The sequence below is a fragment of the Pseudophryne corroboree genome, chromosome 3 (assembly GCF_028390025.1).
Source record: "Pseudophryne corroboree isolate aPseCor3 chromosome 3, aPseCor3.hap2, whole genome shotgun sequence".
NCBI classification, from domain to species: domain Eukaryota; kingdom Metazoa; phylum Chordata; class Amphibia; order Anura; family Myobatrachidae; genus Pseudophryne; species Pseudophryne corroboree.
The window spans coordinates 56707576-56723880 of NC_086446.1; the positions used below are offsets into that span (position 1 = coordinate 56707576).

The 16305-nt window shown below is 46.9% G+C and overlaps 1 protein-coding gene across 5 annotated transcripts in view; it reads right to left on the reverse strand.

Moving 5' to 3' along the window:
• Positions 1 to 16305, reverse strand: part of LOC135054717 (NACHT, LRR and PYD domains-containing protein 3-like) — a 224415-nt gene that overhangs the window by 138026 nt on the left and 70084 nt on the right. For 4 of the 5 annotated variants that reach the window (XM_063958005.1, XM_063958004.1, XM_063958002.1 and 1 more), the window contains exons 6-7: positions 16090 to 16191; positions 8829 to 8999 (exon numbers count right to left, since the gene is read on the reverse strand). In XM_063958005.1, coding sequence (XP_063814075.1) covers positions 8829 to 8999; positions 16090 to 16191 — 273 coding nt within the window. The remainder of the gene's footprint in view (positions 1 to 8828; positions 9000 to 16089; positions 16192 to 16305) is intronic. The other variant, XM_063958003.1, reaches the window with a different exon arrangement.

Below are 16305 nucleotides of genomic sequence, written 5' to 3' on the forward strand. Positions count from 1 at the left end.
CCGTCAACAGCTCCTCCTACACATTCTCCCACAACTGGGGCTGCGAGGAAAAGGCTAAGAATACCGAGCCCACCCGCTGGCGGTGATGCAGGGCAGTCTGGAGCGAGTGCTGACATCTGGTCCGTACTGAAGGACCTGCCAACGATTACTGACATGTCGTCTACTGTCACTGCATATGATTCTGTCACCATTGAAAGAATGGTGGAGGATTATATGAGTGACCACATCCAAGTAGGCATGTCAGACAGTACGTATGTATACTGACAGGAAAAAGAGGCAATTTGGAGGCCCTTGCAGAAACTGGCTTTATTTTACCTAAGTTGCCCCCCCCCCTCCAGTGTGTACTCCGAAAGAGTGTTTTAGTGCAGCCGCTAACCTTGTCAGCAATCGGCGTACGAGGTTACTTCCAGAAAATGTGGAGAAGATGATGTTCATCAAAATTAATTCTAATCAATTCCTCCGTGGAGACATTCACCAGCAATTGCCTCCAGAAAGTACACAGGGACCTGAGATGGTGGATTCCAGTGGGGACGAATTAATAATCTGTGAGGAGGGGGATGTACACATGGAAAGGGGTGAGGAATCGGATGATGAGGAGGAGGTGGATATCTTGCCTCTGTAGAGCCAGTTTGTGCAAGGAGAGATTGATTGCTTCTTTTTTGGTGGGGGCCCAAACCAACCAATCATTTCAGTCACAGTCGTGTGGCAGACCCTGTGGCTGAAATGATGGGTTTGTTAAAGTGTGCATGTCCTGTTTATACAACGTAAGGGTGGGTGAGAGGGCCCAAGGACAATTCCATCTTGCACCTCTTTTTTCTTTCATTTTTCTTTGCATCATGTGCTGTTTGGGGACTATTTTTTGAAGTGCCATCCTGTCTGACACTGCAGTGCCACTCCTAGATGGGCCAGGTGTTTGTGTCGGCCACTTGGGTCGCTTAGCTTAGCCATCCAGCGACCTTGGTGCACCTCTTTTTTTCTTTGCATCATGTGCTGTTTGGGGACTATTTTTTAAATCTGCCATCCTGTCTGACACTGCAGTGCCACTCCTAGATGGGCCAGATGTTTGTGTCGGCCACTTGGGTCGCTTAGCTTAGTCACACAGCGACCTCGGTGCACCTCTTTATTTCTTTGTATCATGTGCTGTTTGGGGACTATTTTTTAAATCTGCCATCCTGTCTGACACTGTAGTGCCACTCATAGATGGGCCAGGTGTTTGTGTCGGCCACTTGGGTCGCTTAGCTTAGTCACACAGCGACCTCGGTGCAAATTTTAGGACTAAAAATAATATTGTGAGGTGTTCAGAATAGACTGGAGATGAGTGGAAATTATGGTTATAGAGGTTAATAATACTATGGGATCAAAATGACCCCCAAATTCTATGCTTTAAGCTGTTTTTGAGGGTTTTTTGTAAAAAAAAAAAAAACCATCCGAATCCAAAACACACCCGAATCCGACAAAAAATTTTCAGGGAGGTTTTGCCAAAACGCGTCCGAATCCAAAACACGGCCGCGGAACCGAATCCAAAACCAAAACCTGAAAAATTATGCACTTTCCTACTACTATATATATACTGCGCACAACTTAAATGCACCACGGGTATGGATGGATAGTATACTTGATGACCCAGAGGTAGGTAGAGCAGTGGCCTACTGTACCGCACTGCTATATATTATATACTGGTGGTCAGCAAAATTATGCACTGTCCTACTATTATATACTACAATGCCGCACAGATATGGAGCGTTTTTCAGGCAGAGAACGTATAATACTGGTGGTCACTGGTCAGTAAATCTTTGCATTGTCCTCCTACTATATAATACTGGTGGTCCCCAGTCCCCACAATAAAGCACACTGAGCACAGATATTTGCAGCACACTGAACACAGAAACTGAGAGAACGCCAGCCACGTACTCTCACTATCATCTCCAATGCACAAGTGAAAAATGGCGGCGACGCGTGGCTCCTCGCGAGAATCCGAAAGCAAGATGATGACGTTCTGGCGTGCTCGGGTTAACTGAGCAATACGGGAGGAGCCGAGTCTGCCTCAGAACCGCGTAAAGTGGGTGAAGTTCGGAGGGAGTTCAAATTTCCGAGGAACCGAACCCGCTCATCTCTAATATATATATATATATATATATATATATAAATTCCTGATGTACTGTGACAGGATGAGTGTGTTGTTGTCACATAGAGTTAACACCAGTAACTCGACTGTCAGTTCTTTCCTGTGTATTTAATTCACTCTTTCAATGAGAGTATGTGCTCAGCAGAGATGCAGAGGATATTTGTTCTTCACTTGAGCAGCCAGCAAAATATAAACATTGAGTTACATGTAACGACTATGGGCAGGGCGGTGCCAGGACTCTCTGCACCCTAGGCAAATCTTCAGTCTAGCGCCCCCTAACCTGCAACACCCCCCTAACCTGCACCACCACCTCCTGGAGGAACGATGAAAGTGGCCACTGTGACTAGGTGGGCTGGGGTAAATTGCATCATTATACATATACATATCTTCCACATTTTACACACAAAAAAATCAGGATAAATTAGGAAAGGGGTCGTGGCCACGTGTAAAGGGGGTGTGACCACGCCCACTTTCCTATACTTTCAATGGAGATTTGGAGAGTCAAAAATCGGTAGAGACCATTAAAAAAGGTACTGTACCTACTAAAACGGTACAGATTAAGGGTATGCATAGACAGAGAAAAGGGACAACACTCAGGAACTTTTAAAGTGATAAAATATATTGTAAACAAGTCACAAAATTTAGTGACTCTGTTCACAATATACTTTCACTTTAAAAGTCCTTGAGTGACAGCTATTCTTTATATACTGTATAATACTGTATGTGGGGTCTGGTGTGGGTATTTAATTAGGGCAGAATACCGACAGCAGCATCACGACCACCATTATACCGACATTTTGAATGAAAAAATAGGATTTTAATTACCTACTGGTAATCCTATTTTCGTAGTCCGTAGAGGATACTGGGGTCCACATTAGTACCATGGGGTATAGATGGGTCCACTAGGAGCCTTGGGCACTAAGAAAACAATAGTGTGCACTGGCACCTCCCTCTATACCCCTCCTACCAGACTTAGTCTAGAAACTGTGCCCGAGGAGATGGACATACCTTGAGAGAAGGATTTAAAAGGACAGTGGTGAGATTCGAACCAGCACACACAAAACAAGAGGAGAACAAAGCTAACCAAACTTGAACAGGAACAGCAACAGCTGAACCAACAGCAATACTTAACCAAGTAACAGTGCAAGATACACGAAGCACTGGGCGGGTGCCAGGGGCGATGGAACAGGGGGGGCAAGGGGGCAACTCGCCCCCCAGCCCTAAACTTGAGAGGCGCCGGCTGATGAACAGAAGAAGCGATATGCTGTCAGTTGATAGACCGCACATCACAACCTCCGTGCAGTTCATGGACCCCCACAGCCGACTCCCAGCAGAGCCACGATTCACGGCTATTTAGGGGGCGTGGCCTAATGTCAAGGAGTGCCTGCCTTTCATAGGAGACCTGTGAGGCTGTGCTGTGTAGTGTGCAATCAGGTAGTGTCACTCCCGCTCGCTCCACTCCTTCTCTCTCTCTCCCTAACACTCTCTCTCCCTAACCTCTGTCCTCTTGCTCCTCTCTCTCCTGACACTCTTTATCTCTCCGACACTGTCTCTCTACCTGACACTCTCCCTCTAGCTCTCTCCCTGACACTGTTTCCCTCTCTCTCCCTCTTTCTATCATTGACACTCTCCCTCTCTCTCCCGACTGTGGTGCCGCCTCCATTTCGTCCCGGAAGTTCCGCCTCCTCCTCCCAGTGGCTCTGCCAAACTCAGGCTCTAACTTGACCCGCCAAACTATAAATATTATGACGCCCCTGGTGGGCGTCCAGTATCCTCTACGGACTACGAGAAAAGGATTTACCGGTAGGTAATTAAAATCCTATTTTCTCTTATGTCCTAGAGGATACTTGGGTCCACATTAGTACCATGGGGATGTACCAAAGCTCCCAAAATAGGTGGGAGAGTGCTGAGGTTCCTACAGAACTGATTGACCAAACTGAAGGTCTTCAGCGGCAGAGCTGTAAGGCCGAGACAACCTGGGCAGCCGCCCAGGAAGAACCCACCGACCTGTAGAATGGGCCTGTACCGATTTCTGAACTGGCAAACCTTCCATAGAATAAGCATGAGGGATATTAAGCCTGATCCAGCAAGCAATAAACTGCTTTGAAGCAGGGCACCCAATCTTATTGGGATCATAGAGAACAAACAGCGAATCAGATTTTCTGTGATGAGCTATCCGCTTAACATAGATTTTCAAAGCCCTCACAGCGTCTAAGGACTTTGAAGAAGCAGAGGTGTCAGTCACCACCTTTGGGAGAAACTGCTGACGAGTTCTGAGTTCAGCATGATCCTTATGAAAAATCAAGTAGGGGCTCTTGTGAGACAATGCCCCCCTGTCCGACACCCACCTGGCCGAAGCCAAAGCCAACAGTGTAATGGTCTTCCATGTAAGAAACTTTACGTCCACGTCCTGTAAGGACTCAAACCAATCTGATTGGAGGAACTGCAGCACCACATTGAGGTCTTAATGTGCCGTAGGAGGCACAAAGGGCAGTTGGATGTGCAGAACACCCTTCAAAAAAGTCTGAACCTCCGGAAGAGACGCCAATTGTTTCTGGAAGAAAATGGACAAGGCCGAAATCTGGACTTTTAAGGAGCCCAAACGTAGGCCCACATCCACTCCTGCCTGCAGAAAAAGGAGAAACCGTCCCAGTTTAAATTCCACCGCAGGAATATTCCTGTTCTCACAGCAGGAGACGTATTTTTTCCAAATACGGTAGTATGGTTTAGACGTTACCCCCCTTTCTGGCTGGGATCAAGGTTGGAATAACCTTGTTAGGAAACCCTTTCCTGGCTAGAATTTGACACTCAACCTCCATGTCGTCAAACGTAGCCTCAGTAAATCTTGATAGACGAACGGCCCCTGTTATAGAAGATCCTTGCGAAGAGGAAGAGGCCACGGGTCTTCCAGGAGCATCTCCAGTTGATCAGCGCACCAAGCCCTTCTTGGCCAGTCCAGAGCAATGAGAATTGCTTGAACCTTTTCCCTTTTTAGTCTTTGGAGAATTCTTCAAATCAATGGAAATGGTGGAAACACGTACACCATCTGGTAGACCCATGGCGTCACCAGAGTATCCACCGCCATTGCTTGTGGGTCTCTTGACCTGGAACAATACCGCTTGAGCTTCTTTTTGAGTCGAGAGGCCATCATGTCAATTTGTGGAATTCCCCACTGACGTGTCAAGGACTTGAACACCTGTGGGTGAAGGCCCCACTCTCCTGGATGGAGGTCATGCCTGCTGAGGAAGTCTGCTTCCCAGTTGTCTACTCCCAGAATGAAGATAGCTGATAACGCCACAACGTGCCTTTCTGCCCAGAGGAGGATCCCTGTTACCTCTGACATTGCTGCTCTGCTCTTCGTTCCGCCCTGTCGGTTTTTGTACGTTACCACCATCAAATTGTCCGACTGAAACTGAATGGCTTGATCTTGAAGACGATGAAATGCCTGTAGAAGGGCGTTGTATATGGCCCTGAGTTCCAGAATGTTGATTGGAAGAATGGTTTCCTGACTTGACTATTTTCCTTGGAACTGTTCACCTTGGGTGACTGCCCCCAACCCCTGAGGCTTTTGTCTGTGGTTAGCAGAATCCAGTTTTGAATCCCGAACCTTCGGCCCTCGGTCAGGTGAGAAGTCTGAAGCCACCACAGAAGAGAAATCCTGGCTTTTGGTGACAGATATATCCTCTGGTGCATGTGAAGATGCGATCCGAACCACTTGTCCAACAGATCCAGCTGGAAGGGACTTGCGTTGCGTTACACCTTCCGTACTCTAGTGCCTCATAAGAGGCTACCATCTTTCCCAGGAGGCGAATGTATAGGTACACCAATATCCGGGTCGGTTTTAGAACATCCCGTACCATCGACTGGATTACCAAAGCCTTTTCCATTGGAAGGAATACCTTCTGTGCCTACATATCCAGTATTATACCAAGTAATGGAAGCCTCCATGTTGGTTCCAGGTGAGATTTTGGCAGGTTCAAAATCCACCCGTTATCCAGGAGCAATCTCGTTGAGAGGGCAATGTTGTTGAGAATGCTGATTTATATACAGGAATGAAAAGCTATACCTTAAACACACTTTTAATACACTTTACCATGGAGCCGCTGTGGCCGCTATACTTAATACACACTCTACGTACTTTTTACGCTATTAGCGTAAAGAGTCCCGTACCATGTACGGACTTTGCGTACAAACGCCGCGCTGACAGTACAAAGTACACACAGTGCGTACACACTCAGAGATACACTGCGAACCCTTAACAGCTATGCATGCGATAGTAATACACTTTAAACCTTAGCAGGGAAAGGAAGACACGACACCAGATTGTAATTAAACTGCTGGGTTCCGACACCACAGCATATTATTACTAACAGGGGGTTACACTATATATATAATGCAATACAATACAATACAACAGAACAATGGCTACAGTCAATGGTACATACGTGTTTGGATTTGCTGCGCTACCCAGTCTGGTCCTCGGTCATCTGATAGATAACTTTGTGAGTCTTGTGACTGACCAGGCCTGCAGCTGGCTCTTTTATACAATTCTTCCAAAACTTAACACAATGGGTACTGTAATCTCTTTGTCCATTGGACACAGGGATGGTCATTTACAGTACAGAAGAGGTCATAGGTTGGTATGAATGGTAGGCTTTCCATGCCTTTCCTGGAATCTGTAGCCACAAGCCTCTGTGTGATGACACTGCCATGGCAGTAGTGCGTGTGTTAAGCAAACCAATTTCCTTCATGGCCTCCACCATAAAGTTAGCAGATTACTGAATATGCTGTAGGAGTAAAATAATTCCTCCCCCCCCCCCCCCCCCCCACGGTTAAGAAATCTAAGCCGTCAATTAGGTTACCTGACCAATTAGCAATGGCCCTAGTGATCCATGCACAAGCAATAGTGGATCTCGGGTCCACCCCAGCTGCAGTGTATAAAGATTTGAGAGTGGTCTCAATCTTGCGGTCAGGTACGTCCTTTAAGGACGCTGCCACAGGAACAGGTAAGACTGTCTTACGCGACAACCTAGACACTGATGCGTCCCCAATCGTCGGGTTCTCACATTTCTTCCTATCTTCCAGAGGAAAAGGAAAGGAAGAAATTATCCTTTTAGGGATCTGAAATTTTTTGTCAGAGTTTACCCAATTTTCTTCAACTAGGGCATTCAATTCTTTTGATGCAGTAAAAGTAGCCGAGGATTTATTTTTTGTATTAAAATAAGATTCCTCTTCCACCTCCGCAGCTTTGTCAGGAATGTGCAGGACATTTCTGATGGCCTCTATAAGGGCCTGTATTCCCTGTGAGAGGACAGCATCCCCCCCACTCGCATCCACCTCCCCCTCCTCTGGATCTGATGTATCCGGATCAGTATAATCCTGCATGTTCTGGGCCAGAGTACGCTTTTTTCGTGGGCAAATGGTGAGGGTTTGAGGCACAGGTATGGGAGCTGAATCTCTAATTATCAGGTCATCCATAGAATTGTGACTCCTTCTCATTATGAGATAATTTTGCAGAAATATTAGAAATCATCCCTTTAATGGAAGCTAACCATGGGGGTTCAGCCCCACTGGCCTAAGAATGAGCACTATCCGGAGTACAGGGTAGTGAGTCCCCAGGAGAGGAGAGACACTCCACTGTGCATGGAACGCAGTCCCTGTACATGGTTGTGAAGGGACACCCACACACACACACCCACACAAGGTGAAACACAGTTATGTATATAGAGTCCTCAGGGAGACACAGTGACCATTTAGCATAAGCAAATCTCAGCTGGGTCGCAAGAACTAAGCACCTTAATAGGGCTTAGTATCCTCACACTGCTCCCCCCCTCACTAAGACTCCCTGGCACCGCTGAGAGACGTGGAGTCCTTGTGGGGGAGCTGCGCTTCCCTGTATATCCTGTCAGTTTCAGCTGCACTGGAAAAATGACACTGGTGAGCTGATGGATCCGCTCAGTGTGAAGCCCCGTCCCCTTAATGGCACCTTTTTTATACTGGTCTGAGGTATTTTATTGTCTAACAGAGGGTTAAACCCCTTGTTAGTATGTTAGCCAGTGTGGGTAATCAGTGGTGGCTCAGCCCGCCCCTCACAGCGGGACACACTACACTGCATGTCCACCTGAGCCCCTCTCCTACCTTTGTGCGGCCATTCCCGCTGGTGACCCGCTAACCAGGACGCCGGCGCTGTACTCATCACTCTTCTAACTTCTGGCTCTGTTAGGGGGTGGAGGCGTGCTGTGTGAGGGTATGCTGCGCCATGGTGTGGCTTGCGAATGGCTCCCTCAGGAGCTCAGTGTCCTATCAGCAGAGACACGGGACCATTAGCTCCCAGGAAGTTGGGCCGTTCTCCCCCCTAAGTCCCACGAAGCAGACAGGCTGTTGCCAAACAGCACTGACTGGCAATAACAAATAGAAAAATAAAAGTAGAAAACTCTTCAGGAGTTCTCCAAAACATGACCGGCTCCTCCGGGCACATTTTCTAAACTGAGTCTGGTAGGAGGGGCATGAGGGAAGAGCCAGCCCACACTATTAATTTCTTAAATTGCCCATGGCTCCTAGTGGACCTGTCTATACCCCATGGTACTAATGTGGACCCCAGTAACCTCTAGGACGTAAGATAAATTATAGAAGGTTTTTTTTTTTTTTTTTGCTTTCTTTGGCATACTAAGAGGACAGTTATATAAATACTTAGAGATCTTACCTCAGATCCTGCAGGGTACAGGCCGGGTGTCTCAGTCCCTCACACAGAAGTTTTACTCCAGGGTCCTCCACAGCATTGTATGACAGCTCCAGTCTGGTCAGAGAACGGTTTGTAGTAATAACAGAGCGGAGATCATCACAGCAGGAGGAGGTCAGATCACATCTATATAACCTGATGAGATGAGGGATCTGCATTAGGTAATTTCTTATCATTCCCAGCCTCAGCATGATATCATCACTGACAGAATATACTGTGTAATGTACTGTATATACAATGTTGGTGCATATATCAGCTATTAGGCTGTCGGTTTAGTCACTGATAGTGTGGTTACTGATTTCCTGAGTGTAGATGAGAGTAGTTGGATGTGTGGCTGGATAACGCCTCAACAATAAAAGGTCATGTGAACTTAGAAACACCTATTTTCCTGCCTGCAGAGAGACGCTGATGGGGAAAGCTGTCCCTCCTAGCAACGCCAGCTATCCTGTGCGGTACCAGGGGATTGTAGAAAGGGGGAGGGCTGTCAATTTACTGTGTAGTCTATTAAGGTACACAGTCAGCTCTAGGTAGTTGTATTGTATCTGCCTAGGGAAGCGCTGTGTGTGTGCTGGCTCCAAACTCTGTGTTCCTCTGTGGCATACTTGGGGTGGGGGGAGGGTGGGAGGGCTGTGTCTGACATTTTCCTGTGTGTGTGTGGGTGTCTGTATTCTCACATTGCCATGTCCAGGGACACTGTGTCTTATGCTGCAGAGGACATTTCCTCTCAGGAGGATTCCATTCCATGTACACAGGAGTGCAATGTTTTATCTCAGATCCCTATTACCGAGCCTGAGTGGTTGACCTCTATTAAGGGGATGATATCTCAGATCTCTAATAGGGTAAACTATACTGAGACTGAAACTAAAGGTGTTAAAAAAATCTATGGCTGTTTGGTCAAGTTATGTTCCATCAAAATCCCCTAGCATGTTCCCACAGAAACTTGCACGTGCCCAAATTATGCAAGATGACACGGATACCAACTCTGATACAGTAGACGGTGATGGGGGAGTGCTGAGGGGGCAGCATTCCTTGCAAAGGGGGTGCAGCTCATGAATGAGGCCTTTAGAAATGTGTTAAGCATTATTGACACGCCACCTGAGCAGGTTGAGGAGGCTTACTTCACTGACAATATAAAAGCCTTGCTAACCTTCCCTGCATATAAAGAATTAAACGCTCTATTTGAAAAATCCTGGGAGAACCCAGAGAAAAAGTTCCATATCCCAAAAAGGGTTCTGGTTGCTTTTCCCTTCCCTGAGGATGATAGGAAAAAATGGGAAACCCCACCCATAGTTGACACATCTGTTTCCAGACTGTCAAAAAAAAGGTAGTTTTGCCTGTCCCTGGATATACTGCGTTAAAAGAACCAGCGGATCGTAAGATTGACACTACGCTCAAGTCCATATACACTGCTTCAGGAGTGGCGATAAGGGCCACTATTGCCTGTGCATGGATTTCTAAAGCCATAGTAAAGTGGTTGGCACATTACTAGAGAATTTGGATACAATGGATAGAAGTGACACTTAATTATTTTTACGTAACATACAGGATTCTGTGGGGTTCATGGTGGAATCCATGAAGGACCTGGGTACGCTGACTGCATGGATATCTTCCATGTCGGTCTCAGCTCGCAGGGGACCCTGGCTACACCAATTGTCTGCAGACGCAGAATCCAGAAGTATGGAGAACCTACCCTACACAAATCAGGCTCTATTTGGGGAAGCATCGGATGCGTGGATTTCCACGGCAAGCACGGGTAAGTCACCTTTTCTTCCCTCTGCTACACCTTCTATAAAGAAACCATTTTCTTCAGCTGCATCGCAGTCCTTTCAGACCACTAACACAAAAAAGTCCAAGCCTCCTGCCACATTGTTGTGAGGTGGTCGTTCAAAATCCAAAAAGCCTGCACCTGCAGGCTCCCAGGACCAGAAACCTGCTTCTGATCACTCAAAATCCTCAGCATGACGGTGGACCGCTCAGCCTGGAGGACGAGCTGGTGGGTGCGAGGCTAAGACGTTTCAGCCATGTCTGGGTGTCGTCTGGCCTGGATCCCTGGGTACAGGATATTGTGTCCCAGGGGTATAGACTGGAGTAGGGGCGGATTGGGAACAAAATGTGGCCCTGGAAAAATTTGTACTAGTGGCCCTACATGGGCAGCACCAGAGGTGTAAGGTCTAGCCATGGGCCATGGCAGCAGCACCCTCCCCCCAAGACTTTCCAGATAGTGTGCATGTCCAGCAACAAGGGAGAAGTTAAAAAGAAATCAAATTAAATATTATGAGCACATTATATGATATACCTTCAGAATTTAGGAAACTATATAATTCTTTAGAAAGATATATTTTCTTGCTTATTACACCAACCATATCCCAATCACTATTCAATCAATCTTATAAGTCAGCCAAGCAGGCAGACGGAGCATACACTAGATCATCTGCAATCACAGGCTAAGTGGCAAAGTAATTTTCATATATGTAAATTATTTTGCATCTTATTCATTATGTCTATAAAAAGGACCACATGTCCTCAAACAAAACAGGCCCCACGGGTGCGTCGGCCCACCGGGGATCTTCCCTGTAAACCCTATGGCCAATCCGCCTCTGGACTGGAGTTTCAAGAACTACCGCCTCACTGATTCTTCAAATCAGGCTTGCCAAAAATTGGAAAAGTCACAGGTCATTATCCCAGTTCCACCTTATATGCAAAACGAGGGTTATTTTTCAAACCTTTTCGTGGTACCGAAACCAGATGGTTCAGTCAGACCAATTTTGAACTTGAAATCGTTGAATCCTTATCTGAGGCTGTTCAAATTCAAAATAGAGTCTATCAGAGCCTGGATCCCTGGGTGAAGGATATTGTGTCCCGGGGGTACAGGCTGGAGTTTCAAACTCTTCCACCTCACCGATTCTTCAAGGCAGGCTTGCTGGCTTTGCCAGCAGACAGGGAAATCCTTCTGGACGCCATAAAAAATTGGTGCTATCAGAAGTCATTGTTCCAGTTCCGCCTCATCAGCTGAACAAGGGTTACTATTCAAACCTTTTTGTGGTACCTTGGTAATCTTGAACTTGAAGTCGCTGAACCCTTATCTAAAGGAGTTCAAGTTCAAAATGGAGTCTCTGAGAGCGGTGATCTCAGGTCTGGAGGAGGGAGAGTTTCTGGTATCCCTGGATATCAAGTATGCGTACCTCCACATTCCGATTTGGCCGACGCACCAGGCTTATCTCAGATTTGCCCTGTTAGACAGTCACTATCAATTTCAGGCACTGCCATTCGGCCTCTCCACAGCACCAAGGGTGTTCACCAAGGTAATGGCAGAGATGATGGTTCTCCTCCGCAGACAGGGGGTGAACATAATTCCATATCTGGACGATCTGCTGATAAAAGCATCGTCCAGGGAGACGTTGTTGCAGTCCATTGCTCTCACTACTCATCTGCTCAGGAAACACGGTTGGGTCCTAAATCTTCCAAAGTCGCATTTGGAGCCGACAAGGAGATTGTCTTTTCTTGGGATGATCCTCAACACGGAAGTGCAGAGGGTGTTTCAAACAATGGTCCGGGATGTCCTGAAGCCAGCCAGGGTATCGGTTCATCAGTGCATTCGCCTTCTGGGGAAGATGGTTGCCTCCTACGAGGCTCTACAGTACAGAAGATTTTATGCTCTGTCCTTCCAACTGGATCTCCTAGACAAATGGTTGGGATCTCACCTACACATGCACCAGAGTATACGTTTGTCGCAAAAAGCAAGGATTTCACTCCTCTGGTGGCTGCAAATGCCTCACCTTATGGAGGGCCTCAGGTTCGGGATTCAGAACTGGATCTTTCTAACCATGGATGCAAGCCTCTGGGGATGGGGCGCAGTCACTCCAAGGAAGGTGGTCAAGTCTGGAATCCAGTCTTCAAATAAACATTCTGGAACTAAGAGCCATGTACAATGGTCTTCTCCAAGCGCCACATCTTCTGCGAGATCAAGCCATTCAAGTGCAGTCGGACAATGTAACGACGATGGACTACATAAACTGACAGGGCGGAACAAAGAGCAGAGCTGCAATGTCAGAGGTAAAAATAATCATCCTCTGGGCAGAAAGGCACGCGTTAGCGCTGTCAGCAATCTTCATTCCGGGAGTGGACAACTGGGCAGTGAACTTCCTCAGCAGACACAATCTCTATCCAGGAGAGTGGGGCCTCTACCCAGAGGTGTTCACAGAGGTGACAAATCTTTAGGGGGGTTCCTCAAATAGACATGATGGCTTCTCGCCTCAACAAGAAGCTTTGGAGGTATTGTTCCAGGTCAAGAGACCCGCAAGCAGTGGCGGTGGACGCTCTGAAGTCTCTGTGGGTGTTCCAGTTGGTGTACGTGTTTCCTCCACTTCCACTCATCCCAAGGATTCTAAAGCTCATAAGGAGAACAAGAGTTCTCATTGCTCCAGACTGGCAAAGAAGGGTTTGGTACGCGGATCTTCTGGATCTACTGCTGGAAGATCCAAGGCCTCTTCCTCTTCGGGAGGACCTGTTACAACAGGGGCCGCTCGCTTATCAAGACTTACCATGGCTAAGTTTTAACGGCATGGAGGTTAAACACCAGATATTAGCTCGGAACGGCATTCCAAACAAAGTAATTCCTACCCTGATACAGGCTAGGAAAGGAGTAACGTTTAAACATTACCATCACATTTGGAAAAAGTATGTATCTTCATGTTAATCCAAGAAGTTTCCTACGGTGTAGTTTCAACTAGGACAGTTTCTCCTCTTCCTGCAAGCAGGTGTCGATATGGGCCTGAGGTTGGGATCCGTAAGGGTCCAGATTTCGGCCTTATCCATTTTCTTCCAGAAACATTTGGGTGCCCTCTCTTTTCAGTCTTTTTTTAAAGAGGTTCTGCACATCCAGCCTCCCTTTGTGGAACCGACGGCACCCTCGGATCTTAACGTGGTGTTGCAGTTCCTCCAATCGGATTGGTTTGAGCCTCCACAGGAGGCTGAAGTCAAGTTTCTCACGTGGAAGGCTGTCGCTTTGTTGGCCTTAGCTTCTGCACGATGTGTGTCAGAATTGGGTGCTTTGTCCTGTAAAAGTCCCTACTTGGTCTTCAACGAAGATAGGGCAGAACTCAGGACTCATCAACAGTTCCTTCCTAAGGTTGTGTCGGCTTTTCATATCAACCAACCTATTGTGGTGCCAGTGGCTACTGACTCCTCAATTGCTTCAAAGGCCTTGGATGTTGTGAGGGCTTTGAAGATTTATGTGAAGAGGACTGCTCGTCACAGAAAATCGGACTCTCTGTTTGTCCTGTATGATCCCAAGAAAATTGGGTGTCCTGATTCTAAGCAGACAATTTATCGCTGGATCAGGTTCACCATCCAGCATGCATATTCTACGGCAGGATTGCCGTGTCCTAAATCTGTTAAGGCCCACTCTACTCGTAAAGTGGGTTCTTCCTGGGTGGCTGCCTGGGGTGTCTCGGCTTTGCAGCTTTGCCGAGCGGCTACTTGGTCTGGGTCGAACACGTTTGCTAAGTTTTACAAGTTTGATACTTTGTCCTCTGATGACCTCAAGTTTGGTCAAGAGGTTCTGCAGGAGCCTGCACGCTCTCCCTCCCGTTCTGGGAGCTTTGGTACATCCCAATGGTACTAACATGGACCCCAGCATCCTCTAGGATGTAAGAGAAAATAGGATTTTAATTACCTACCGGTAAATCCTTTTCCCGTAGTCCGTAGAGGATGCTGAGCGCCCGCCCAGCGCTTCTTTATACTGCAGTGGTTATTTGGTTCAGTACTGCCTGGTTCCTAGGTAAGTTCTGCATTCATTACTGTTTCAGCGGTTGCTGAGTTTTCCGGCCTGTTGGCCGGATTTGCCTTGTTGTGTGAGCTGGTATGAATCTCACCACTATCTGTGTATTTCCTTCTTTCGAAGTATGTCGTCTCCTCGGGCACAGTTTCTAGACCAAGTCTGGTAGGAGGGGAATAGAGTTAGGAGCCAGCCCACACTATTAAACTCTTAAAGTGCCAATGTCTCCTGGTGGACCTGTCTATACCCCATGGTACTAATATGGACCCCAGCATCCTCTACAGACTACAAGAAAAGTATTTACTGGTAGGTAATTAAAATCCTATTTTATCATCTCCTTCCATCATTTACACGTTGTTATGCTCCTAGCATACTGCTTGGTATATCCGCAGTTACTGAAAGTGAGAGGTTCATCTGATATGTGTCATTTCCCTGTGTTAGCAGCAAAGATTGGGCTGACTGACTACTCACCATCACATCAAAGCCATTCTATGGTATAACTACTGATGGTTACTAAATGCACACGTGCAGAAGTAGTCGGAGCTTTGCACATAAGCTGAGCTGTGGACACCAATTCCAGGTGTCCGCATCTTCTTCAAGCTGTCAGCCATCAAATGGGTATTGGAAAGCAGCACTGATGGCTGCCAACTAGGGAGGCCAATCCCAAGATCGGGATCAGTAGGATCCTAGGATTTTGGCCAAAAATGACAGTATTTGAATCCCGGGACTGGTGTCTCCAATAACAGAATTTACAGAATTGAGAATTTGCATAATTGTTTTCAGGCCAAGCAGTCGGCTCAGACGCTGCCCAGTATGGCTATGGCATGGCTAGCTAAGCAGTAGTCTGTCAGTACCAAGTGATGCGGCCATGTGGTGACAGTGCATGACACACTGTTTGAGCGGCGCCTGCGGCCTGACTGGAGTGGGACTGTCACTGGCTGCTCTAAACTGTACCTGGAGGTGGACCATGATGGGACCGAGAGTCACTACAGTCACTGCCCTGGCACCTGTACTGCTGCCTGCCAGTGAGTGCCTGGGTGGCCTTGCCTGCACTCTGCCAAACGGTGCTGTGCTGTAGTGTCCATGTCCAGTGATTGCTGAAGCTGAGGAGGGTGTGTCAAGTAAATGTTTTTTCTAAGTGTGGGCCTGGGCTGGCTGTGGGGGACCATAATAGTTATTTTATTACTGTAGGGGGCCATGAAAGTTTTTTTTTTCTGTGGGTCTGTAATGGGCCTTAATTCCTGATTCATGGCACAGAACAGGCCCATCAGAAAAACAAACATCACAGCCCCCCTCACCACACAGAAAAAGTACAGACTAATAACATTTTCATTGAACAACACAATTCTAGGTATCCCGGGAAACCCAGGATTGAAAAAATGAGGCAGGATTGGCTTCCCTCCTGGCATCTATGAAATACCGGTACTTTGATGGAAAAGTGCAACTTACACTAGTTCCTTCATCTGACACTTTTTAAACATTCCAGATAAACTGGATTCATCACCAGACATGTATTTCTCTTCTGTTAGAGGAAATTTGCATTTCACGAATCTGCAAAAGAAAAAATTAAACTGAACCTTAAAACATATATATATATATATATATATATATATATATATATGTGTGTGAAACCAATAGAAGTAATGGCGCCATGGGGGTCGTATC